The sequence below is a fragment of the Telopea speciosissima genome, chromosome 10 (assembly GCF_018873765.1).
Source record: "Telopea speciosissima isolate NSW1024214 ecotype Mountain lineage chromosome 10, Tspe_v1, whole genome shotgun sequence".
Lineage (NCBI taxonomy): Eukaryota > Viridiplantae > Streptophyta > Magnoliopsida > Proteales > Proteaceae > Telopea > Telopea speciosissima.
Genome location: NC_057925.1, coordinates 53,573,738 through 53,600,584, shown reverse-complemented (window position 1 = coordinate 53,600,584; position 26,847 = coordinate 53,573,738). Strand labels below are relative to the sequence as shown.

The 26,847-nt window shown below is 45.0% G+C and overlaps 1 protein-coding gene across 1 annotated transcript; it reads left to right on the top strand.

Annotated features, from left to right (window-relative positions):
* The first annotated feature begins 1,062 nt into the window (after window positions 1–1,062).
* Window positions 1,063–26,847, top strand: LOC122643053 (magnesium transporter MRS2-I-like). The gene is made up of 11 exons (XM_043836687.1): window positions 1,063–1,601; window positions 1,720–1,749; window positions 1,940–2,087; window positions 2,416–2,537; window positions 22,092–22,166; window positions 24,601–24,828; window positions 24,911–24,955; window positions 26,061–26,105; window positions 26,213–26,242; window positions 26,417–26,536; window positions 26,680–26,847. The coding sequence occupies exons 1-11, from the start codon at window positions 1,359–1,361 to the stop codon at window positions 26,764–26,766; spliced, it is 1,173 nt and encodes a 390-aa protein (XP_043692622.1). The 5' UTR covers window positions 1,063–1,358; the 3' UTR covers window positions 26,767–26,847.

The window sequence follows — 26,847 nt, the reverse complement described above, 5'->3', positions numbered from 1 at the left end:
GATACGTACCGGTTTTGCTAGTCACCGATACTGTATTGATAGCACGGTACAGACAAGCGGTAAAATGGTCAGAAAACTCAAATTTTAAGGAGATTCAGGGGTGATTTTATCTGATACAACCGACCTAGGCCGATATCGTATCAGTATCATATCAATTTTGTAGGTTACCAATACCCGTTCTGATACCGTGCACTAAAACCGTGGAATAGATCAACTCTCTTCGAAGCACCCCACTTCTTCTCTCTCTTCCTCTTTTTGTTCAATTTACCTTTCCGTGTTTTTTATTTTTTATTAACCTACAACACGATAACGGAGACGAAGGAGAAGAACTGGATCACGGTGAGGATCAGGTCGATCTATTCAAAGAAAAATGATGAGGATGAAATGTTTAATAAAAAATTAATTAAATAGACAGATTGAAGAAGAAAAAAATGGAGTAAAAAACGGGAGAGACAAGAAGCAGGTGGGTGCTTTCATTTTTTACTATATGACAAAAATAGTAAAAAATAGAAGAAGAATGGTATGTTAAATAGATTAGCATGTTACTAGGTGAAAATGAAGGGTAATCTAGGTATTTTAAAACATGAGGGTAGAAGGAGATGTAAAAGTTTAAAAGTTTAAAAGTTTAAAAGTAGGGTAGTTTTAGAAAAGAAGTTTAAGGTAGGGTAGTTTTAATAAATATAGGCTAAGTGTAGGATAGTGATAGTAATTACCCCAAAGATTAATAAAAAAATGGAAAGCAGTTTTCTGTGTGAGCACTCCTATGTGTCTGTCTCTTTCCTCCTAGATCATGGGAGTGTTGGCGTGGGCCCTACACAATAAAGGTTGGTCCACACCCCTATAGAGGGTCCTATCCGGACTCGTTATGTTTTGCATGTGTTTTTGAGGAGTCCGAATCAGGTCTTCACATGGGGAGGATGGGGACCAAAATCTGGACCCTCCATATCCATGGGATGTGGGACCCACATATCAAAACAGATTCCAAAATCCAAACAAGAAGATTTTCCTTTATTTAATTACATTCCATATTTTCAGCACAGTAGTTGAGTAACGTACCAGTCCACTACCACTCCACAAGCCTTTAACCATGTAAGCTAACCAATCTCTCAGAGCCTCGGAGTTTCCATTAATGGCGGTTTCTGTGTTTCTTTTCTTAACAGAAACTGGAATTCGTCTGTGCCAGTGATAGCTTTTCCGGTTTTTGCAGAAATTAACAAAATTTGTTTTCACAGTGGATTCTCATTCTCAATTGATCACGTATAAATTTCTATCCGATAAGCTGGTGAAAGATTGCAATTCGTGAGGGTTTACTTCTTGAAAACCTAATGTTCTCTGGCATGTGATTGGGATGGTTACTAATGGCTCGAGACGGATGCAGTGTTACTGCTGATCCTCAGGTTGCTCTGAATAAGAAAACAGCTGTCTCGAGAAGCTGGATTTTGCTGGATTGCACTGGAGATGGCACCATATTGGATGTCGACAAGTATGCTATTATGCAGAGAGTTCAGATTCATGCCAGAGATCTTAGGATCCTTGATCCTCTGTTATCGTATCCTTCTACAATATTAGGTCGAGAAAAGGCTATTGTTCTCAATTTGGAGGTGAAATTACTCTGCATATTTTGTTTTACTGAGTTTCTTTTGGTTTCATGCATCTTCTGTATTGCTGACTTTTTCTTTTTTTAATTATTGGTTTCTTGGCTTTGCTTCTGTTGTGTAGCATATCAAAGCAATAATCACTGCAGATGAGGTAAACTTTATTAGTTGAATCTCTGTTTGCATTTGTTATATGAAATAATTGGTTTTGTCTCAAGTAAATTTACAGTTTGAGTGGCATGTTTGTTGTATCAGATAGAGAAGTGTAAAAAGTAAACAATTATCAACAGTAAAAAAGAAGGAAATAAAACACTAATTTCAGTCTGTTGTTTCTTCTGTGATAGGTATTGCTTCGGGATCCACTAGATGATAATATTATTCCCATTGTTGAAGAACTTAGAAGGCGATTGCTCCCTTCAAATCTCGTTCACCAAGATGAAGATGGGAAGGAGCATCTGAGTGGGCAAAATGATGAAGCAGGCGAAGAAGATGGTACATCATAATTAATGAAGCTCTTGTCTTTTATAGTTTTAATATCTTTTGTATTCTTTTTTTTAAATGTTTGAAACATTGTTGATTACTCCTCCCCACCCCACCCCGCACCCCGCACCCCACCCAAAAAACAAAAAGTTAACAGCCTAATTGATTCTCCTGCTATGTTTTATCCCTTCCTTTTGGAAGTGATTATTTCCTTGCTAGCATGTTCTCTTTCTCATCTAAAATCGTAGAACCAATTTCTCTGTCTTTGTATCTTTGAAAATAGTTGTAAAGTTTTATTTGTCTATGTAATTTTGTGATGATGTTCAGTAATGCTATGCAGAGTCTCCATTTGAATTCCGGGCACTGGAAGTAGCCTTAGAAGCTATTTGTAGTTTTCTTGGTGCACGTACAACAGAACTGGAGACTGCTGCTTACCCAGCTTTAGATGAGCTAACCTCGAAGGTTACTTTCTACTTTATTTTACAAATTTACCTGATTAGTTTTTTTTTTGGATGAATAACCTGATTAGTTTAGTAACAGAATGAAATAGATTGTTGATTTCTTTGGATTTCAGGATTATATTTTTTTATGTGTGCATGCACTAAAAGTGGGTGTTTTTATGCTTAGACTGGATTGTGGATAGTTTTTTTTTGACATTGAATTTTATTTTTATGATCAAGCAAGCATTATTCAGAATATCATTGTTTAGGTTTTTATATGTAGAAGTAAAGTTTCTGCTATTAAGTCTGTCCTTTGTGCCTGTCCTATTACATTCTGATTCAGGAATTGTCTAATTGTGTTTCGATAGATGCTGATGAAGTTAGCTTTGCTACAGGTGGAGGGTCTATTGCCTATTTCTGATTTTGCTAATAGATTAATTAGTTGATTACATATTTCTGATCACCACCTCAATTTTCTGTTAAACTCAGCTTATATGTCAAAACAAAGGTGTCCTTCCTTGGGTTGTTGCAGTTTCTGCAGTTATTAGTTGATGGCTTGTGGAAATCCATACACATAGCATCTTGGCCGTTCCTAGTTTCCTATATCTAAAGCAGCAACTAGATGAAAACAAAAATAAAAACTGAAAATTTCATATTACTTGGGTCATTCCTGTCTTCTTGGGTTTCCTTGGTGCAAGTGGTTTTTTTCAGTTGATTTTGAATGGCTACTGGAAGTCACACTTGGGTATCTTGGGCCTTCCTGTTCTTGTAGGAAAAAATTGTGGGAGAATATTATTTTCCAAGTATTTTCAGGGCTTTCTGCAACTCTGCAAGTAACATTCTTAGGTTATATATTTGCCATACTTATCTGATGTGCATTAAGACTGGTTATGCAATATTTGTCATCACATCAATTTGGTGGTTAGCTACTTAGCTCCACTGCCTGAATGCACATTGCTAGGAGCTACTGAGTTTCAACGCAACCCCGGGTTCCAAAACCCTAATTTTGGGTCGCTATGGGCCCACCCATGTTAATAAAATTTCAAATATAAGAAACAGTGGCAAAAAGAATAGAGGGTGATGTTGTACAAAGAATTAGAATAGGGTGGATGAAGTGGAGGGGTGCATCCGGAGTATTGTGTGATCGACGTATTATTTCAAAAATCAAAAGGAAAATTTTATAGGACAGTTATTGACCGGCAATGATGAATGTTGTGTAGTGAAGAAACAACTTATAAACAAACTTAGTGTAGCTGAAATGAGGATGTTGAGATAGATGAGTGGTAAAACTAGAACAGATAAAATAAGGAATGAACAAATCAAAGCTAATTTTGGAGTAGCTCCAATACATGATAAGTTGCAAGAAAGTCATTTAAGGTGGCATGGACATGTGCAATGGAGGCCTTTGAATGCTCCAGTACGGAGGGGTGATTTGATTCAGATTGAAGGAGTTAAAAGACCCAAGGGCAGACCTAAAGTGACTCTAGAAGTGGTGAGGAAACATGCATAGCTTAGGATTAAAAACAAGAGAGCTGATCGGAGAAAAATGATCCTTGTTGCCAACCCCATTTAGTTGGGATAAGGCTAAGTTGAGTTGAGTGGCAATTCTGTAAATATGCTAAAGTTCAAGACTAACTAGTGAAGAGATAGAATTGTGGACTTAACTATGATCAAACAGTTAAGTGGGGGTGTTTCTGGAAACTAACAAAAGGATTGGACAAGAATACAATAAATTAAGAAGTACAAGGGCTTTTGTGTTAATATGCACAATAGGATTGTAATTCATATTGTGGGGAGATTGTCTTCAACCTCTTGACCAAGACCAGTGGCAGTAAAACCGCAATGGGTCCAGATGATCGAATTCCCTCACAATATCATAGTTTGGTTTGAAATTCCGAGCAAGTGATACTCACACCCAGGCCTCTGATAATCAGCTAAAGGATACCAGAATAGCAACTAATGGGTATTCCCACAGGAAAATAGACCTGGTGGAAGGCACTAAACCAGTAACAGATGGTTAGGAGCTCCTCAAATCCTCTCAGCCGAATACTTGATAGGTTGAGTCATACATGGATGTGTGTCCTTATCGTACAACCAGAATCTTAGGACTAATGGGCAAGGCTTGAGAGAGATCAATACCAATCTTTGAGGGGCTGTAATACCATAAGAACAGGATATGCAAAAGGGTTATGAAATTCAGGTATAAAGAGGAAAAGAAAGAAGAAGAATAAGAAGAAGAGGCACCTGTAGCCTGAGTGTGAAACAGCAACACAGCAAGGAGAAGGGAGGTCACTCGACCCTGTCACGGATCTTCAACATAGACCAATAACCATAAACTCTTCCATTCAACTCTTTCTGTCTCTTACATTGGATTACAAGCATATTTATAGAAAACAAATTGCATTCAAACAAGGAAATTAGAACAATAGATATTCCTATGTATCTAACTCCTACCAAAATAAAACAGAAAATAAAATATAAGATTACAATATCATCCCCTACCAATCTTTATTAGACAAAAATCCTGGTTTAAACCAGGTTCGCCTCTATCAGGTTTCCAGATCGGATCATATCAGTCTGTCCACACATATGCCACTGCATCAATTCTCCCCCTCTAAAAAGAACTCATCTCCATTGAGTTTGGATGAGGACCAAGGATGCCGTCAAAAACAACTCGCTGGAAGAGAAATAACCCTGCTATCTGTTTGAGCTTAATGGCTGGGAGGTCCTTCGTGGGAAGAAGCTTCATCTTTAGGCCGTCGTGCTTAAAGGAATAGGTATTTTCATTCTCACAATATTGGCCAAAGTGAGAAGAGTTGGATCGGTTTCTTGGAGAAGAGCCCTTCTTGACAAGGACTTTCTCATCTCTAATTCTTGGTGGCTGATTGGAAAGGGTGAGATTCTTTTTGGCTGGATAACTGGTCGGATTGGGGTCCTCACTCCTCTTATTAACTATGTAGATGGAGGTCTCAATCTCGACTTGGAGGCTCGAGTTTGAGATTTTCTGAATGGCGACGGTTCTTGGTGTCAAGATGGTCTTTGTCCAGATTGATTCCCAGGTAGTTCTAGATGATATCCTTGGGAGCACATTTTGTTTATCAAACAAAGAGGACACACTCATTTGGACCCCGACTAGCGACGGCACTTTCTCTATAAAAGCGGTTTGGAACAAAACCCGAATTCGAACGGAGGTTAAGTCGTTTGCGAGATGGTGCTGGAATCGGACTTTACCCACTAAGATTGGCTTTTTCACTTGGCAAATTATGAATGGTGGCATTCCCACAGATGATGTGATGCAGATTCATCACCAAATAGGGCTTGTTTCATTGGGAATAAGTCTAGGGTTGGGTTACATGTTGGGCCTTTGATCCCATGGGTTTCTAATGTAATAGACCACTTTTATGGGCCTAAAATATGGGTAAATAGGCTGCATACGGGATTAGCTCCCATACTTAGCTTTTTATTTGGTGTTTTAAATTGAACCGGTTCAACCAATGGTTCAATTTAAGTGATTTTATTAGTTTTTCTTTTAGTTGTTTAGTTAGGCTAGATTAGGACTCTATTTTGAGTCTTTCAGTTTCCTAGTCAGTTTAAGTTAGCTAATAGGTTAAGGATTGGGTTAGGCCTTTCCTTTTTAGTGTCTAAGTCTATTTTTGAGTCTTCTATGTAAGTTTGTAAGGGAAGCCAGCATTGAATACGAATTTGATTAATGAAAAGTTTTTGTTTGCTGCCATAGCTGCTGCTCTGCTCTGTTGAGTGTGCCTTGTGAGTAATATCAAGGTTGCTTTGTGAGTAATATCAAGGTGAAGGGCTTGGTGGATCTCCAATCGACTTCTTGCATTGTGAAGATCGGGAGGGCTGCTACTTATCTCCTTGCATCGTGAAGATCGGGAGACCCCATTGTTCATCTTCAAAGCTGCTGCCATTGAAGTTCTCTTCAAAGCCAGTAAGTTTGAATCTGAACTTTGTTTAAACCTTCTTCTTCTCACTCCTACCCTAACTAGGATTCCTCTATAACTTCAAATCTGTCCATCAATTTCAAACCAAACTTTCAGCATACATCCTTTACATCATTATTGACACTCGATCCAAGTTTCATCAGAACCCCACCACCCTAAACCCTAGAATCTCCTTGTCCTCCCTCTATTAGGAATTGTCTCAAATAACCTTATCTTGTTGTCCAACTCATCTAACCTACTTCCATTCACTCAAACATCATAAAACCTATACCATTAGACTTCCCTACACCTGCCTATCATTACCATATAAGACAATCCTAACCTAAACCTAACTTTAACCCTAATTTTGACCTAAAATTCAATTCTGCTCAAAATTGCAGAATTTCAAAACTCATCCAAACCCTAACTTTTTTATACCATAATAGCCCTCTAGACCTACCCGTTAATACCCTATAAACCCCTTTCCCAATATCCAACCTTAACCCTAGTTTTGCTCTAAATTACTAAACCCTAACCCAATCGGCCAGCCTTTGTGTGTGACCCCATTACCCTGGCTCCTTATAGGTCTCCTACCTATCTAGGACTACATTAAATTGGTATCAAATCTATGGTGGAGGGAAGCTCCAACCAAGCCTCGAAAGACCCACCTCCATTCGTTTTAAGACCTGAGTTCGTCTACCCAATGGGAGCACAGCCATATTAATTGTTGATGAGAGGCGACGTAACAACATTATTTCATAATCCGTGGTGGATATGTTGAATTTGAGCGTTCCTCATACTCTGACGGTGCTTGGTGTCAGCCGGTACCATCTCCAAGGAGCTTTATTGCAGTAGGTTGTAATTGGTTAGATGAGCGACAAGATTGGATTGAACCTGAAAATAACTCGTGTGTCTTACCTGAACGACATCATCTATACCATTGTTTTGCTCTAAAAGGGTTACAACCAAAGGTGACCACATCGGCTGTACAGCCACAGGGACTGCCGAACATGTCAACTCAAATACAAGTGGCATCGACTGTGTTTGAAGTTTCACCAATGACGGATGCACCAACAGAAGATTCTACTAAGGCGGTTTGTGTTGAAGAGATTCAAGAACCTATAGCTAATGAAATTCAAGTAGACCAAGCTGCACCAGTAGTTGAGGTTATGGTTGAGAAGCCCGGCCATCAAATTGATGTGGAGGTCCAAAACACAATGGTAGAAGAAACTACTGAAGAGGTCTACACTAAAGAGAGCAAAGTAGACAAGGTTGAGGATATGGAAGATGAAGTGGTGATTGAGAACACTCCACAAGAAATCATCGACATCCAAGATGTTGTTCTTGAAGAGGTCGAGCACATACAGTTTGTTATGCCACTATGGTTCTTTGAAGAGAAAGCTCCACGCCTTGAAGACTACATCTCTAAAGTCTACAAGCAAACAGAGTTCTGCTTGGGAATGGTCAAAGCTGCTACTCACATGTTGTTTCCCCCTCATCACTACAAAATTCAAGGACGAATTTTTTCAAGCTGGGGAGAGTTGATGCAGATTCATCACCAAATAGGGCTTGTTTCATTGGGAATAAGTCTAGGATTGGGTTACATACATGTTGGGCCTTTGATCCCATGGGTTTCTAATGTAATAGACCACTTTTATGGGCCTAAAATCTGGGTAAATAGGTTGCATACGGGATTAGCTCCCATACTTAGCCTTTTATTTGGTGTTTTAAATTAAACCGGTTCAACCAATGGTTCAATTTAAGTGATTTTATTAGTTTTTCTTTTAGTTGTTTAGTTAGGCTGGATTAGGACTCTATTTTGAGTCTATTTCAGTTTCCTAGTCAGTTTAAGTTAGCTAATAGGTTAAGGATTGGGTTAGGCCTTTCCTTTTTAGTGTCTAAGTCTATTTTTGAGTCTTCTATACAAGTTTGTAAGGGAGGCCAGCATTGAATACGAATTTGATTAATGAAAAGTTTTTGTTTGCTGCCATAGCTGCTGCTCTGCTCTGTTGAGTGTGCCTTGTGAGTAATATCAAGGTGAAGGGATTGGTGGATCTCCAATCGACTCCTTGCATCGTGAAGATCGGGAGACTCCATTGTTCATCTTCAAAGCTGCTACCATTGAAGATCTCTTCAAATCCAGTAAGTTTGAATCTGAACTTTGTTTAAACCTTCTTCTTCTCACTCCTACCCTAACTAGGATTCCTCCATAATGTACTCCAGTTGCCAGCCAAGAAGCCCATCGAGCCCAACAGTTTCAGCCATTTAAGTTTTAATATTAGGCCCAATTGAGGGGCCAGGTTTGAGCCATTAAGGACCCTACTTTATGACTTTCGTGGAGATATTTTTTGGAGTGGGTTACAGCAGTCAGCAGCTGTAGTTTCTTGCGTAGGGGAGACTTATAGCTGCAATCCTTTAATTATTTAGTTGTTATTTCAGTTACTAGTCATTAATTAGATTTCATTTACTTAAATTTAAGTTGTTTTCTTTCCTTTTATTATTAACTACATATTGTACAAGATATCCCATACCATGCGTGGGATTCTTTTCTCAGTTTTCTTTGTATTTTTAGTTATTGCTGATAAGCTCTATATGTTTGTAAGAGCCTGAATGCCCAATCCACTATTTAATGAATGAATAATTTATTTGCTTTGTGCAATGAGAATCTGTGAGAGGCAGTGAGGAGAGAGACCTCTGGGTGAGATACCCTTGGCTGAGATAGCCTTCTCCCTTCTTCCTTCTTCTTCTATTCATCGATTCCGTCTACTTTTTCTATTTCTTTGTCTGTGATATAACCAACTCCCGAGAAGCAGTTGAAGCTCTGAGGATACTGCTGGAGTTACTTTGTTAATCAGGCTGCATTTGGTATCGATTCCATTTTGAGAATGCTGTTCTTCGACAAAATCATCTTTTGTTGTTTCTTCATTGAAAGATGATTCTTTGCCTCTACTTGGGCGTTTGGTAAACCTGTTCTAAAACTGTTCTCGGGAGAGTTCCTGAACCAAATGGCATTTGGTATCATCTCTAACAAAGAAGGCAAAAACAGGTCTGTAGCAGAGGGAAAGATTAGATAAAAGAGGCCAATTTTGGGCAAGATTTTTTCCCCCTCAAATACATAAATCACCTGCAATGAAAATCAGTCTAAAATTTTTGAATTGGGTTTTACAATTGGATTTAGCCCAATATTGGAAAACATGTTCATCAGTCAGGTTAATCTGTTTTCAAAGTTACACACTACCAAGTTTCCAGCTCCAAATAATCTTACATGGGATTTCATATTCACTACAATGACAAGGATAATATTACAACAGACAAACAGATTTCTAGTCTCAGTAACTGAATTAGTCACCTGTGAAAAGATCCTCTTACATTACAAGACTATTATACCTAAATCAATCATAATCGGGATTCACCTCAGACCCACCTTTACAGGGCAGATTATCGATCTCCTTAAAGGAAGATTTCAAGCAATCCTCTGTCTGCACCTGAAGGTCGAACTCCATGGCATTCTTCATACTCTTGCAACCAGGATTCTTGCATTTTCTGGACCCGTAACTGCAACAGATCTCGACAGAGACAACTGCGACAGTGAAGAACACAAGAAACCCTAAATTGTAGGGGAAAGGGGACTCTCAAAAGGCAGCAGAATGGTAGACAAGAAGAGAAGGAAGGATTTGGGAGAGGGACCGGAACATGTAGGAGAAGTATAATTCGAGGAGGAAGAATTTCTATTGTTGAATTTCTGAGAAGGTGAGGAGGAAGAAGAAGAAGGAGAAGAAAAGGTGGGCATGGCGGTAACGGAAGAGAGAGGATGGAGCATGTTAGGTGTTCTGGGTTGAAGAGCCAAAGAGAGAGAAAGCCTCTTTGCCCTTTGCTTCTTCAGCGACGAGAGGTCGCAGAAGAGAGGTCTCGAGAAGATAGGAAGCGTGGGTATTCTATCGGGATTTCATCGGGTTTTCACGGATCAACAATTCTTGAAACTGGTCTTGCGAGTGAGAAACTTTGTTACCCATGTTTCGTAAAAGTCATTTTGGGATGACTTTGGGACCTGGTTCGTTTCATGGGCACAGAAAACGATCCATGGTTACCAAATATTTTATTCCATATTTCTGGTCCCAAATGGAATAAAGAACAAGAAAAATGATCTTGGGAGCGTTACCAAATGCACACTGAGAAGGCTGCCCTGCTGTTACACTATCGAGTACTAGTTGGAGATTAAAGATTAGGCCCTGCAGTCACATTGAGTTGGTGATTCCTGTAGAGAACTTCAAGCCCAAGACAGTACAGATCCAACCACCTGATTCAGCCTTTCTTTTGACAGAGTGAAACCCTTCCAAAGGCCTTCCTTCAATGGTAATTGCTGCTCCATCTCATGGCTGAATAAGCTGGGCTCAGTGAGTTACTATTTTGAAGCCTACTTTCTAAATTGGGAACTCCATCATATTTCATCATCCAGCCATTAGAATAGGCTAGGATTTTATGGACTTGTTGCGTCAAGAAATCGTCGAGCGGTCTGCGAGTGCCGTCACACGCAAGTGGACCAAAGGGGTCAAGAGAGAACCGGTGTGGTTCCGGCCTAGGGCTCTCCGATGCCAAAGTTAGATCTCTGGCGCGCAAAAGGATGAATAGTGATTATTCAGTATGAGTTTAGATGTCCCCTATGGGGTTATGTACCTTGTCTTTTATAGTAGCATATGGCGGTGTGGAGAGTCCCCGTTTGATTGGCGATTGTGCCGTTGAGTGGATAGAGGCCCCGGGTAACGGGGCTCTATCATGATTGGTCGTCTCCCGTGGGAGGGAGTGTCTGGTGGCATCGGGATCCTTGGTGGATAGATACTGCGTGTGGTGATAACGTCCTTGGTGCTTGAATCCGTCTGGATGAGGTGACCTCTAAGCGGCGATCTAGAGTCCTGGTAGTGACATGAGTCTTAGCGTCTACGAAGGGTCATAGATGGGTGGCCCCCACCTCACGTGCCCACGATCTTTGTGTGCAGGTCGGTGCCCCCGGGTGAGGCCGCGCACGGGTGAGGAGGTCGCGCCCTGGTGAGGAGGCCGCGCCTAGGTGAGGCCTGTTTGGTGAGGCCCGCTTTGGTGAGAGGAGGCGCGGGTCGGGAGGCCGAGCCACGGTGAGGAGGCCGCGCCCTCGTGAGGAGGCGCGCTGGGTGAGGCCGCGCCTAGGTGAGGCCGCGCTGGTGAGGAGGCGCGCTGGGTGAGCCGTGCCTAGGTGAGGCCGTGCCTAGGTGAGGCCGCGCTGGTGAGGAGCGGAGGCGGCGGGGTGAGGCCGCGCCACAGTAAGGAGGCGGCGCTGGGTGAGGCCGCGCCAGTGTGAGGCCGCGCTGGTGAGGAGGCCGCCACTGGTGAGGAGGCGCGCCGTGAGGAGGCAGCGCTGGGTGAGGCCGCCCGGATGTGTGGCCGCGCCCTAATGCGTGGCCTCGTCCGAGTGGTGGCCACGCCCCAGTGGTCTTGGGACCGGTTCGTTCCCCTTAGCTATGGAGCGGGTAAATGCGCGACACGTGGCGGTCGTTGATTGGCCGTGAATATTGGATGTATCATTTGCCCCCACTCTCTTGGGATAGGATGTCCAAGAGAGTAGGTGTCTCTGCATAGTGAGGGGTCCGCTGCGAATAGACTTTCCTTGGGGGTTTGCACTGTAAATCCACTAATGAGGTAGGAGAGGTTGGGGTTCAAACCTTACCTCCTACACTTTTTCTTTTTGTTTTTTTGTGGGTATATGTTCCTTCCTCTCCCTTCTTCTTTCACTTCTCATTTCTCTTTCTTACTTTTTGTCTCCCTTTTGCTCTCCTTTAATTCCCCATTTTTGTCTTTTGTCCTCTCTTTGGTGCCCACCATGTGCTTGTTTTGGGTCACCTCCACTAGTATCCACTTTGCTTGATTTTGGGTCCTTGTGTTTGGTTGTGTTTTCTTGGTGCCTTGGTTTGCTTGGAAAGCTTAAGTGGTGCTTGGCTTGAGTGCCTTCCCTCTTGTGATCTCTGTTGCTTGATCGTGCCCCGGTGGTGTGGCCGCGTCGTCGTGTGCACTGCCTCCCGGTGCGATCGCCTTCCCCTTGAGGTAAGTTCGGACCCCTTCTCTTTCTTTCTTTTTTTTTTTTTTTTGCGGGGCTGCGCCTAGGTGAGGCCGCGCTGGGGTGGCCGCACTGCGGGCGTGAGGCAGCCCGTCGCCGCGCTGCGTGAGGCGGCGCTGGGTGGCCGCCGCTGCGGGTGTGAGGTGCGCTGGGATGGCTGTGCTGTGTGGTGTGGCGGCGCCTATGGTGGCCACACGTGGGTGGGTGTGATGGACCCTCATGCTTGTCCACTCCCCTTCTTCTTGTCTGTGATGGATCTGCTGTTTATACTTTGCGGGTGGTCTTCATTTCATTTTTTCTTTGGCTTCTTGTGCTGGGAGATCGTTGCTCGAGCAAGTAGCTAGTCTGCTTCATTATTTTATCCATGTCCTCACCTAATGACTCGATCATTGCGGTCGTGGTTGGATCCCTTGAGGAGTCTTCTTCCCCGCGGATATTTTTCTTCTTTGCCTTCCCCTGTTGGTAGTGAAGGGGAGGAGGAGGTTCTGGAGATTCCACCCCTAGTAGGGTCGTAGGGCCTCCGAGAGCTTCTATTTGTTGGCGACCTTAGGAGTAAGTTGGCTTTCATTCCTAGCGTCTTGACTTCTTCGGACTTGGCGGTTCGCATCCTGGAGAAGACCGTGATTATGACTTCTCAAGGTTCCCCGAGGTCACTCTGTGCTACACGAGGGGCTATAGTGGCTCGTGTCTCTCCTGAGGATGATGTTGTGGTGACGAGAGGAGGGTGCGGTCTTACCAGGAGGAGTGTTGCTTGTCCATTGAGGCGATATGATGTCTCCTTCGGATCGAGAGGCTGCTCCTCCACTAGATGCCCCCGATTTTATAGATGTTCTTTCCGGATGTTGACTTTTTTGATGATAACTTTTGGATTGTGATGCTTGCTTTTGTATGTACTTGACTCTTTCTTTAGATGTTGATATGATTTGATCCTTGTCGCTTTGATATTGATTGCATTGTCTCCGGGTGATCGTTTGCGCGTTGATGCTTTCGACCCTTGATAGTCATAGGATTTTGGTAGTGGCGTCGTGCCTTGGTGATCCTTGGACCTTGGTGGGTTAACGCCTTGGCGTAGAGCCTCGGTGTTGGCATGACGCCTTAGGCATACAACCTCGGTGGTGGCACGTCGCCTTAGGCATGAAGCCTTGGTGTTGGCATGTCGCCTTAGGCATGAAGCCTCGGTGTTGGCATGTTGCCTTAGGCATAAAGCCTCGGTGTTGGCATGTCGCCTTAGGCATGAAGCCTCGGTTGGCATATCGCCTTAGGCACGAAGCCTCGGTGTTGGCATGTCGCCTTAGGCATAAAGCCTCGATGTTGGCATGTTGCCTTAGGCATAAAGCCTCAATGTTGGCATATCGCCTTAGGCACGAAGCCTCATATTGGCATGTCGCCTTAGGCACGAAGCCTCGGTGTTGGCATATCGCCTTAGGCATGAAGCCTCGGTGTTGGCATATCGCCTTGGCACGAAGCCTCGGTGTTGGCATATCGCCTTAGGCATAAAGCCTCAATGTTGGCATGTTGCCTTAGGCACGAAGCCTCCTTGTTGGCATATCGCCTTAGGCACGAAGCCTCGATGTTGGCATATCGCCTTAGGCACGAAGCCTCGGTGTTGGCATATCGCCTTAGGCACAAAGCCTCAATGTTGGCATATCGCCTTAGGCACGAAGCCTCGGTGTTGGCATATCGCCTAAGGCATGAAGCCTCGGTGTTGGCATATCGCCTTAGGCATGAAGCCTCGATGTTGGCATGTTGCCTTAATGTAGTGGCCGTGATTCGATTGAGTGGTAGGAGAAGACAAGTATTCTTGCAACATTTCTTTATTTTGTTGAAATTCACATTGTCCTTGATGTAGTCTCTTGCTACTCCTCACGCTCACACGTTATCACTACCACTCTTGCTATGCTTCTCTTGGTAGTACTTCTTGGATGTTCGAGTTCAGGTGCGGTCTACCTTCTTGCCCCTGGAGTCTTCAGCGGTAAGTCACTGGCGTATACGCTTGAGACTATGTAGGGTCCTTCCCGATTGGGTGACTTCCCATATTGTGGCTGCGATGCACTTGCCCTCAGTAGTACTAAATCTCCCTGGTGGAATAGCCTTTCCTTGACCACTGGCGTTATAGTACACAGCGATACATTCTTTGGTAGGCGGCGTTCATAGTAGTGCTCTTTCGCGGACCTCATCTATAAAGTCTGGGTTACGCTGCGATCCGTCGACATAGGTGCGTTCATTGAAGTGCGAGAACCCTATGGGACATAGCGCGGAGACCTCTCTGCGATGCTTGATGCCATATGCTGGCGGAATGGGCTCTCTCTGTGGGCGTCCGTCTTTGTAGTTCGGTATGCCTGAGCGCGCTGGAGCTCTTCTACCCACTTGCCTTTGGCTCCTTCTAGCCTTTTCTTGACTCCTTCGGTGGCGTTACATTGGTGACCTCCACGACCATTGGCACTGGGTATGCTACAGCCGAGCAGGCCGATAGTCGATGTTGTAAATGTGTGAGAATGCTTGGAATTTAGGGTTGTTGAATTGTTTTCCATTATGCGAGGCGAGGATCCGTGGTACCCGAACTGTAGATGGCGTCGTCGCGGGCGAACTTCTCCATCTCTGTCTGTTATCTTGGCCGAGGTTTAGCTTGACCCACTTGGTGAAGTAGTCGTCGCGACGACCGGTACTACATTTCACTGGTGCTGCGGTGAAGTTGCCTAAGATGTCTAGTCCCCACATGGCAAAAGGTATGGGGTTGAGGATTGATGTCGGCTTGGTGGCGGGTAGATGGGATGCTTGGGGCGAACAGCCCGACATTGCTCGCACTTCTTGGCATATTGGATGGCCTCCTCTTGCATTCGTGGCTGTATAGTCCACAGCGGAGGATTTTGTAGGCTAGGGCTCGTCCCCCATGTGGCTTCCACATATCCCCTCATGGACTTCGGCTAAGGTGTACTCTGCCCCCTTGGGTCCTAGGCACCGGAGTAGTGGTCTTGTTGCCCCCGCATGCGAGTGCCCAAATCTGGGACGGTGTGCTGCGGCTCTCATCTGATCTTCCTTGCTTCGGCCTTGTCTTACAGTAAGACATCGTTGGAGGTAGTTGAGTAGAGGGTCCATCCGGCTAGGTCCCTCAGTGATCTCGTTAACTGCTTTTCCTTATACGTTGGCTCGTGCGGGATCTCCACATAGATAGCGCTAGCCAAATTTGGAGTTCCTCATTGGCTAGCTGGATAGGGCATCGGCGGCGGCGTTCTCCTCCTGGGAACTCGAACCATCTCAAACTTCTCGAAACCCTCGATCAATGCTTGAGCGCATGCTAGGTATGATGCCATCCTCTCATCTTTTGCCTCATACTCTCCATTCACCGATTCACCACGTGGGAGTCGCTCCGGGGTGGATAGGTGTGTGACTTGGATGGCTTTGGCCACCGAGTCCAGCTAGTAATGCCTCGTACTCTGCTTCATTATTGGATGCTTGGAAGGTGAACCGAAGAGCATATTGGATCTGAAATCCCTCGGGGCTGGTTAATATGAGCCAGTGCGCTTCCCTGCCGCATTGCTCGACCCGTCCACGAACATGTCCCACGATCCGTGATCCTTCTCTTGGGCTCCCACTGTTCGTGACTCGATCTCGGGGCGGGTACACTCTGCAATGAAATCTGCAAGAGCCTGGCCTTTGATGGCTGTCCTTGGTTGGAACTTGATGTCATGCTCCACGTAACTCCACGCCCATGCTATCAATCGTCAGGAGGCGTCCGGCATGCAATATCTTCTTCAAGGAGTAGGTGCGTGAGGATTTGTGATGGTATGGGCTTGGAAGTATGGTCGTAGCTTCTGGCTGCCATTACCAATGCATAGGCTACCTTCTCGATCCTAGTGTACTGGTCTCGCATCGATCGGGACATGGTGCAGCGTAGTAGATAGGCCTCTGGACTTTGTCTTCTTCCTTCAAGATCTTTACGGCCGACCGCGACAGGGTGGCGGCCGAGGTAGAGCTGCGACTCTTCGTTAGGTTCCGGTCGCCCCAAGCAAGGGTGGGCTCTCTGGTACTCCTTCGATTCTCCGACGCCTTTTGGCACTCTTCCGTCCATGTGAAGTCCTTGGGAGCTTCGGAGGTTCTTCAATGTTTTGAAGAATGGTAAGCACTTATCACCCGATCGTGACCACGAACCTGGAAAGGCGGCAACCCTTCCATTCAACCTCTGCGCTTCCCTAACCGTTCGAGGAGGTGCCATCTCTTGGATGGCCTTGATCTTGGATGGGTTGGCTTCTATTCCACGATTGAGACCATGAACCCGAGGAATTTTCCCGACGTTACACAGGCGCACTGCGAGGTTTAGCTTCATCTGGTTCCTCCTCGATCTTGTGAATGCTTCCTCTAGGTCGGTCGGTGTTGGTTGGTGTGGGCGCTTTTCACGAGCATGTCATCCACATATACTTCCATGTTGCGCCCGATCTGCTCCTCGAACATCTTGTTGACCATTCTCGATAGGTGGCCCGCGTTCTTTAACTTGACGGCATGCGTTGTAGCAATAGTTCTCTTTGTCCGTCCGGAATGCGGTGTAAGACTCATCATCCTCATACATGAGGATCTGGTTGTATCCGGAGTAGGCGTCCATGAAACTCGGCATCTCATGGCGGCGGTGGCGTCGATCGATAGAGTCGATCCGGGCGATGGGTACTCATCTTTTGGGCATGCCTTGTTCGGTCGGTGTAGTCGACACACATCCTCCACTTCCCACTTGGCTTTGGTACCATGACCACGTTGGCGAGCCGAGGTTGGGAACTTCTCCTTCGATGAACCCGATCGGCTTAACTTCTCGACCTCCTCCTTGATTCTGCTTGTCGGTCGGGGCGAATTACGCCGCCTGGTTGAGCGGGCTTCTGGTAGGGTCGACATGTAGTCGGTGTTCCGCTATGGACGTGGTATTCTGGCATGTCGGAGGTCGACCATGCGAAGACATCCATGTTCGCTGGAGGAGGTGTCCAAGCCCTTCTTTACTGCTCCTCGCTTAGCGTGAGCCGACTGAGAACGACCTTGGAGGGTCGTCCGGGCGAGGGCCATGGGATGAGGTCTTCCAGGCTTTCCCCTTCTCTCTGTCGTTCATCTCTCGTCACTTGATCATGCTCTCTAGGCGAGTGCCATTCCACGGGTGTTGCCATTATTCTTTTTCATGAAGGTGGCGTAGCACTCCCTTGCTTTCTTCGATCTCCTCGGACTTCGCCTACCCCGTTCTCGGTGGGGAACTTCATCTTGGTGAAGTGGTGATATGACTCCTCTAAGAGTGCATCGGTGATGGTCGCCCTAAGAGGCCGTTGAAGGACACCACGGACTTGACTACCATGAAATTTACCATGATGGTTACTTGTTGAGGGTGTACCCGAAGGTGACGGGTAGCTCTATGGTACCTCGATGGAGGCGGTGGCACTGAGAATCCATGGAGATAAGTGGGCTCTGGTTTGAGCTGGTCGTCCCGAACCCGAATTGTCGATAGGCGTCCAAGGAGATCGTCAACGGACGCCCCTGTGTCTATCGATACCACGTGTGCTGGTCGATTGGCTACCTCTACTGTACTACACTGGGGCATCTTCATGCGGAAGTTTAGTCCTTCCGGTCTTCATCCGAGAAGGAGATCACCGCCTCGATCTTGGCTATCTTCTTGGCTTCTCTGCCACTCCCACGAACCTGGCATGAGCTTTAGCTTTTCGGTGGACTCTTGCCCTGGTCCTCCAAGTATGGTGAGGATAGGAGGTCCCTTGGTGCCACTAGGTTCTGTGGCATCTCTCCGCTCTTCAGGCGGTCTCTCTCTCGATCTGTTCTTCTTTCTTCTCGTCTCGGCTCCACTCTGTCTCCGTCGCGACCTCTATCTCCTTGGCTTGGCGGTTGTCACATCTCCCCTTCACATACTTGTTCAAGCTTCCTGCTTTTACCGAGTTGTTCTATCTCTCTCTTCAATTGATAGCACTCCTCGTGTGCGTGCCCATTCTCTTTGTGGAAGAGACAATATTTGTTAGGGTTTCGCTTCTCGCGGCGCTAGCATGGGTCGTGGCCAATGGAGTAGGTCACGGTCCTGGATCTGCATGAGTATCCGGGACCGGTGGTGTTCGATGGTGTGAACTCGGGGGTGCTTGCCCTCTTGCTTCTCTCAGGCGGCGATCTGTCCTCCTAGATGGGCGGTCGCTCTTCTCTTGTCGGCGCTCTGTCCTCGACCTCTTACCCTCGTTGCGGTCATCGGTGCTGACCTCTTGTTGTCTGTGGCTTGGCCTCGATTATTTTTGTTCTAGCTTGTAGTACCTCGGCCATATTTGCAAACTCGTTGCACCGCTCCAGGAGCTCTTTCATAGTCCCGGTCTCGTGGCGTGCCGAGTCCTTGATCAAGTCCAGGTCCCTAATACCTCCTGCTAGGGCTGCATGCGTGTGTCGGTCATCCAAGTCTCGAACCTCCAGGGACTCCTTGGTGAACCTGTAGCGTATTCCCGAGAGATTCCCCAGGGTTACGTACCACGTTTAGTAGATTGACGGTGGTCTTCTTCGCTTGCGCTGCTTTGGAAGCGGGTGACGAACTGTTCGCATAGCTCTGCGAACGAGCATATAGATCTCGGTCGTAGCACTGGAGAACCATGATGTGGCTGCTCCCTTGAGGGCGCAGGGAATGCCGACGGATACCACGTCCGACCCCATACGACGTCATCATGCCATTAAAATAGTTGATGTGGTCATTAGGGTCGGTGGTACCCTTTGTAGAGTTCAAAGGTGGGTAGTCGAAACACAGTAAGGTAGTGTGGGTGACATGATCTCTGCCGAGAAGGGGTGTTGTCCGGGTATGGAATGTGTCTCGCCTTTGGTGCCTTCTTCAACCCTTCCAGACTTCTCATCCAGGTCGCGAGTCTTTGATCGAGCTCCTCGTCCCTTGCCCCCCCACGCCTGGCCGGACGTTCGCTGCGGCCCCGTTCACGCTCTCTCCTGATGTCCCCTCCCGCCTTGAGTGTTGGCGGGATGGTGAATGGTCATGCCGTGATGAACCTGTCGTGAAGGTGAGGGCTTTCTTCTCTGTAGGTCCGGCTTGTCGTGGTATGTGACTTTCTTCCGGTCGTCCAGTCAAACATGGACCTCCGGACCGATCTCTGCGGGCTAGACACCCTCGCCTTGGGTGTTGGCGTCCTCCCACGTTCGACCGTGGCGAGAGGTCTCTTGTTCTCCGGGATCTTTGGGAAGGCTCCCCGCGCGGAGTGGGGTTGCCTGTCGCTCAAGTCTCTCGATCTCGCGCCCCTGGGAGATGATCTCCTAGGGTTTGGCTCTTGTTGAGGTATGGACTCCACCCTTCTTTGGTGAAGTCCTCCGACGGTGAGATGTCGCACGCTGCGTCGGTATTCTCGAAAGAGTCGTTGTTCATCGAGGATCTGTCGTTGCGGTCGTTGATCGACCCACGATGGTGGAGCATTGGGGTCGTGTCACCTCCACCACCACATCGTTGGCCTCGTCATTGTTGGGCTCGCGATCACGAACTGGTCATTAAGGGGGATCTCCTCCTCCGAGGGGACATGGTCTGGTCGTTGGCTCGCGGCGAGAGCACTGGGGGTGGTGATCCATTCCTTGCTCCGTTGTTGGTGGTGGTAGTCTTCCTTCGTGCCATTGAATGAGTATGGAAGCGAGCTAGTAGCTGTAATGGCTAGCGTCGTTCCCAGGCGGCGCCAATCATTGCGTCAAGAAATCGTCGAGCGGTCTGCGAGTGCCGTCACTGCAAGTGGACCAAAGGGGTCAACAGAGAACCGGTGTGGTTCCGGCCTAGGGCTCTCCGATGCCAAAGTTAGATCTCCTGGCAACAACGATGAATAGTGATTATTCGGTATGAGTTTAGATGTCCCCTATGGGGTTGTGTACCTTTGTCTTTTATAGTAGCATATGGCGGTGTGGAGAGTCCCCGTTTGATTGACGATTGTGCCGTTGAGTGGATAGAGGCCCCGGTAACGGGGCTCTATCCTGATTGGTCGTCTCCCGTGGGAGGAGTGTCCTGGTGGCATCGGGATCCTTGGTGGATAGATACTGCGTGTGGTGATAACGTCCTTGGTGCTTGAATCCGTCTGGATGAGGTGACCTCTAAGCGGCGATCTAGAGTCCTGGTAGTGACATGAGTCTTAGCGATACGAAGGGTCATAGATGGGTGGCCCCACCTCACGTGCCCACGATCTTGTGTGCGGGTGCGAGGCCCGCTGGGTGAGGCCGCCGGGTGAGGAGGCCGCCCAGGTGAGGAGGCCGCGCTGGGTGAGGCAGCGGCGGTGAGGCCGCGCGTGAGGAGGCCGCTCCCTCGTGAGGAGGCGCGCTGGGTGAGGCCGTGCCTAGGTGAGGCCGCGCTGGTGAGGAGGCGGGGCGGGGTGAGGCCGCGCCTGGTGAGGAGGCAGCGCTGGGTGAGGCCGCGCCCGGTGAGGAGGCGCGCTGGGTGAGGCCGTGCCTAAGTGAGGCCGCGCTGGTGAGGAGGCCGCGCCTGGTGAGGAGGCCGTGCCCTGGTGAGGAGGCCGCGCCGTGAGGAGGCCGCGCCTGGGTGAGGCCGCGCCCCCGGATGTGTGGCCGCGCCCTGATGCGTGGCCGCGTCCGAGTGGTGGCCACGCCCCCGAGTGGTGCTGGGACCCCGGTTCGTTCCCCTTAGCTATGGAGCGGGTCGTCTGTGACACGTGGCGGTCGTTGATTGGCCCGGTGAATATTGGATGTATCAGGACTTATTTCAACCTAGAAGATCTACTCTCGATTGGAAGACCATCCCCATCTGAGGTTGTTTTGTTACTAATTCTGGAATTCTTTCATATCTCAGCATCCCACCATTAGTTTGGCCTGAGGTTTTGAAAGGTGGTCCATCCCTAAGAGAACTATACTCGATGGGAATCTCAATCCCATCAGGGTTACTAAGTTACTAATTCTGTTATTACCTTGTTTCCAGAAAATTCTGTTTGTTCAATGTCGTGCGATAGACCTGAGAAGAGAACTGTTGGTTTCTTTGATGGTTAGATCTCATCCTTAAGTAGTGTTTCAGATTCTCAAGAGTCCATAGTGTTGAAACACCTTGCTGTTAGGTGTTACTATTATTTCTATTGCTGATTTTTATGCTGTAACCTAATGGCGTTGATTAAAACAATGTGATCCTACTGTGGAATCAGTTCCTAGTTGTCTATTTGGGAATTGGTTCTTACATTAAGGAAGGAAATCAGGTCAGTGATACCAATACCGTATGGCAAGCTCAACAGCAGTAAATAACATTTATTGATATCCGACTTTATCATTACTTCCTGCACTTTTTATAAACTTATACAATTAGTATTGTGCGCTTATGTTGTCTGGGAAATATTGACATCTGTGCATTTGTATATGGCTTTAAATTGTTTATTTGGAAGAATTATTTATATGTTGTTTTTCATAGATGTAATTTGTTACAGTGGAATTTAGTTTCTCCTTTTCAAATTGGTTTGGGTTTGCGCCTTTCATTGGTAACATATTCGTTGGTATTGGACTTGAGTCCCCCCCCCCAAAAAAAAAAAAAAAAAAAAACTTGCTATTGGTTTGTTAAAACTATTGGCACAATTTGCAGATTAGTAGCCGGAACTTGGATCGGGTACGTAAATTGAAGGGTGCAATGACAAGGTTGACTGCTCGAGTTCAAAAGGTACGAGTTATCTCTCTCATGCGTTGTGGTATCCATAGTATTAAATCTCGTCTTAGAGGGCCATTTCGGCCTGACCGAAATTTCTGAGATACCGAGATTTCGGCAAAATTTCGCCGAAATCTTGTCCTTTTTGCACAAAGTTTCGGTTGGCCGTTTCGGTGGGTTTTAGGCCAAATTAAAGTCTGATACTTAATGGAAACCTTGTTTTAGGCTATTTAAACATATGTAAACGTTCATATTGCAAAAATAGACACCCAAAATGGTGTTTTGGATTTGCACCCTTGATTGGCAGTATACGGTCGAATCCTAATGTATACTTACACATTGACTAAGTACTAGAAGCCATAATAGGCAAGTTAAACAAGTAAATCATATAAACATAGGGTCAATGATTCGTAGAATTAAGTACATAATTTGGATGTCAATGCACTTTCCTAATACAAGTGTCTACTAATAATAATTATTGCGTCGTCTAGGATCAATCCCACTCATGGTCCGATGGAGCTGACGTGCATTGTCCTCTGACTATAGGACAAATGAATGCCATGTCATAGTCTGGGAAAAGAAACGAATATAGTCCTCAACAGCTGCCATGTAAATTGCCTCATTGACATACTGAAGGTAACCTATCCTAGGATATGGGTCACCAAACTGTGAAGAACTACCCACTGAGCCATTGTGATATGATGTTGTTGCCAGAATGTACGACTGGTGGGTTGGGTAGGAGAAGATGTCATCTACAAAAGACAATTCAATACGTCCTTGTGACTGGGAGTCATACTCAAAACTCGGAATGGATGAAGAAGATATATGCTCCCCCAACCCAGTGAACTGCCTATATGGATGTGAATGTGATGCACTGAACTCTGATGACGATGGACTGTTCTCTCCACCAAAACAGCACAAACAGTCGAAATGGGAGTCACCAGAGAGCTCTCGGTTGAAATTTCGACCGAGAGTCACAAGTTATTGCCTTTTTATAACATGGGTTTGTAACATTTGGCCGAAATTTCGGCGAGATGCAATAAACAGTCGAAATTTCGACCGAGATGTTGCATTTTTTCATTTGTACTTACCATCTCATGTCGGTCTGGCCGAAAATACTGAAATCTTGCTGAAATCTCGGTGGTATCCAAGCACTATGAGTTATGATTTAGTTGTATCTAGCAATTTTATGTTTTTTTTGGTGTGCTTGACTACTTTAAATGCATTAACACAAGGGAATGGTGTTTAAATATTTTTAAAATTGGTGCATTACATGTGATTCTATATTATGACATTTTTTATTGAAGGGCAAAAAAATATTGATATGCTAAATTTGCTCTAGCAAATGGTTGCAAGAAAGTCATTTTAGAATTCATTGCGGACAGATTACACCAGAAATCTCTGAGGTAATACAGTGGGAGCTCAATCCTGAAAAAGAGTTCAACTGTAGATGTATTAATGCAGTTTGAAGTGATATTTCAATCTAATTCCAAAGCTGAAGAAAAGCATAAAATAATCACTAATGTCTCAGTCTTGTCACAATAAGCTTTTATTATAATTAATTAATGAGGCATATGCCCCTGATAAAAAAACAATTTTATAGCCATTAGTAATGCTTTTCATGTGTGTCTTACTCTTTGAGGCACAAATCCTCAAGGTGATCTTCTTAAGCCTTGACTCAATTCATGCAAGCTAGGACATTTCTATCCATAGTTATCAAGGCATCGCCTAGGTGTCCAGACTCCTTGGTCCCCTTGTTGGTGTCGCCTTCATTTTGGACCCTCTCCAACGCCTTGGTCGCCTTGCCGCCTTGATAGCTATGTTTCTATCTGGTCATTCTGTTTTCCCAGGCTGATAAAGACTTCTCATTTTGCAGGTCTGGCTGACTTAACAAATGACAAAACCCTGAATAAATGTTATTAATTCCAGTTTTCGTGATACCTCTTGTATGCATCCCCTCTTCTCCTCTCCCCTCCCCTCCCCACCCCCCCCCCCCCCCCAAAAAAAAAAAAAAAAAAAAAGCTAACAGAAAAGGTTTTGGATGTTGTAGCATACATTGTCAATGGTTTTCTATCTTGGCAAATTTGGTTGGAGGGGTAACATTATGGTAGACTCTTAACCATCTATCCAAGTTCATTTCATTTTTATAGTGATAATCAAGTCCTTGTTTTTGTTGCTTGACTGTTTATAATTTCGTAAGTGAATGTATAATATTCAGTTTTGACTGTGTACTCAGTACTTGGACGATATGCTGCACATAACAAGACCAAAATTCAAATGCAGATATTATCCACCATGGTTTCTTGATTATGCTTTCATTTGTATTTTCAGCTGCACATTAGAACTAAAAAAGCTGTTTCCTTGTATGTTGGAGTCCTAAATACTGAAAACTAGACTGGTTTTGGGCATATTTAGGAATTTGACTTGTAACAAATGTTGCTGCTTCCAGGTAAGAGATGAACTTGAACAACTTCTGGATGATGATGATGATATGGCCGACCTATACTTGTCAAGAAAATTGGGTGGGCCTTCTTCACCTGTTAGTGCCTCTGGTGCACCTAATTGGTTCACTGCATCTCCTACTATAGGATCAAAGATATCCAGAGCGAGTAGGGCAAGTGCTGCAACCTTTCGTGGAGATGAGAATGATGTTGAGGAGCTTGAAATGTTACTTGAGGTTCTCACAATTATCTTATCACTCATGGCTGGTCATACTTGGTCAAGTTAAATCCTAACTTGGCTTATTTTAAATATTGCAGGCATATTTTATGCAGATTGACGGGACATTGAACAAATTGACTACGGTACATTCTGCTGAAGTTATGGATGCTGCCAGATTACTAACACACATGTTGCATAGTAAAGAAATTGTCTGCTTTCTAGAATAGGAGGAACTTATACACAATTTCTTCCACCTTATACTGTTTCAATTCCATCATTGCTTAAACCAAATGGATACTCGGTTGCCTTCTACTCTATTATATTATAGGTATATCAAGTAATCCAAAGAATAGTTTTCAACTGATATCAAGTAATCCTAAGAATGGTTTGCGACTAATTCAAAATTTACTCTGATGGTGAGTGCTTATGGGATGGGTTTTAACTATCTGTGGGTTTTTATACTTTTTGAGAATTTTCTAATATTATTTTTATAATTTTCTGACAATTAGAAAGGGGGAAAAACTTATGAAATTTAGGATATTATTTTGATTTTTGAACATTTATCGGTCAAAATTTTTACTTCCTATCTGCATCCCTAGAAGATAGACAAGAGCTATGAAATGGCATGCGGTCTTGTGGGAATTTGAACAAATGACCAGGCATTAATAATGTAGGAAGCTAACCTTTACTAGTCATCTCTCTCTTTCTCCCCCGGTTTGGTAATTCATTCATTGTGTCCAGTTCCAAATATGTTGTTTCAGTGCTTCTAATTTGCTGCTTGCTCTTTATACGCTATATTTTTTTCCATTATTACTGGTTTTCTCTTGAACTTTGAGAGAGCTCTAGTTCAGGGTGATACTTGGCAATGTAATTGGAATGTGTAATTGGTAATGAATAAGAAGATACATGCCAGACATAGTTTTAGAGATCATCTTATACCCAATAGCCATCATCATAGCATCAGGGTTCTAAAATAAGGCGACAACAACAGCACACACATCCATGGATGGATGATAGATTGAAAGATGAAATCAGATTAATCTGGGGTGTTTTGTTAAAAATTTGAATACATTCTACTGACACAAATCCAACCTGTTGGATCTTAGTATATTTGTCCTGAATGCTTGATTAGTTCAGATTGTTCACCACCCCCCTCCTAATCCATTGTATTCCCTACTTTCTGTGTTAGCTGGTTAAACTTCATTATTCATGCATAACAGTCCCCTCCCCACCCCTTTTTTCTTACAGCTGCGTGAATATATCGATGACACAGAGGATTACATTAATATTCAGGTAATCATTTTTAAACTTGATCATGTGAAACTAATAGAAGAGGACTCTTTTGGATGCAACATGAATGTTTCAAGACCTAAAGAATTCATGTGTATCCTTTCTTGCAGCTTGACAATCATCGAAATCAGTTGATTCAGGTGACGTATTGAAGCTCTCCGTAGATTTCTTACAATTTCTCCTCTAGCTATCCTCTGCATCAGTTCCTCTTATTCTTGATTCCTTCTGAGGGTACATGATCCTGGCTTGATAGAGCAATTTCTTATGTATTCATTTATAAATCATAGCCTCTCTTGCCTAATTTATGTCCACAGCTGGAGCTCTTCTTAAGTGCTGGCACTGTTTGTTTATCCATCTACTCTTTGGTGGCTGGAATATTTGGCATGAACATCCCATATACATGGAATGATAACCATGATTACTTGTTTAAATGGGTAAGTAATGCAGTCTTTTGTGGCATACCCAACTCAACTAAAGTCTTCTGCATAATACATTTGGTTATTTCTATTTGCCAATGTTATAGTCAATACACCTGGATGACTCCCCTTCCCCCCCCCCCCCTTTCTCTTATTAACAGGTGGTTATCGTCTCGGGAATAGCTTGTATTTCCATTTTTGTATTGATCATTTCCTATGCGCACCACAAAGGTCTCATTGGGTCTTGAATATCTTCAAAATAAGTAGGCAGAATCTGATTGGAGTTGAGGGAATTAAACTTTGATTACTCGTGTAATCTTTCCATGGCA

Excerpts from the sequence above, each read along its gene's own strand:
- LOC122643053 (XM_043836687.1), top strand. The coding sequence starts at position 1,359 with ATGGCTCGAGACGGATGCAGTGTTACTGCTGATCCTCAGGTTGCTCTG. Across the intron at positions 2,088-2,415 it reads TGAAGCAGGCGAAGAAGATG|AGTCTCCATTTGAATTCCGG; the intron begins GTACATCATAAT and ends AATGCTATGCAG. Across the intron at positions 26,243-26,416 it reads ATCGAAATCAGTTGATTCAG|CTGGAGCTCTTCTTAAGTGC; the intron begins GTGACGTATTGA and ends TTATGTCCACAG.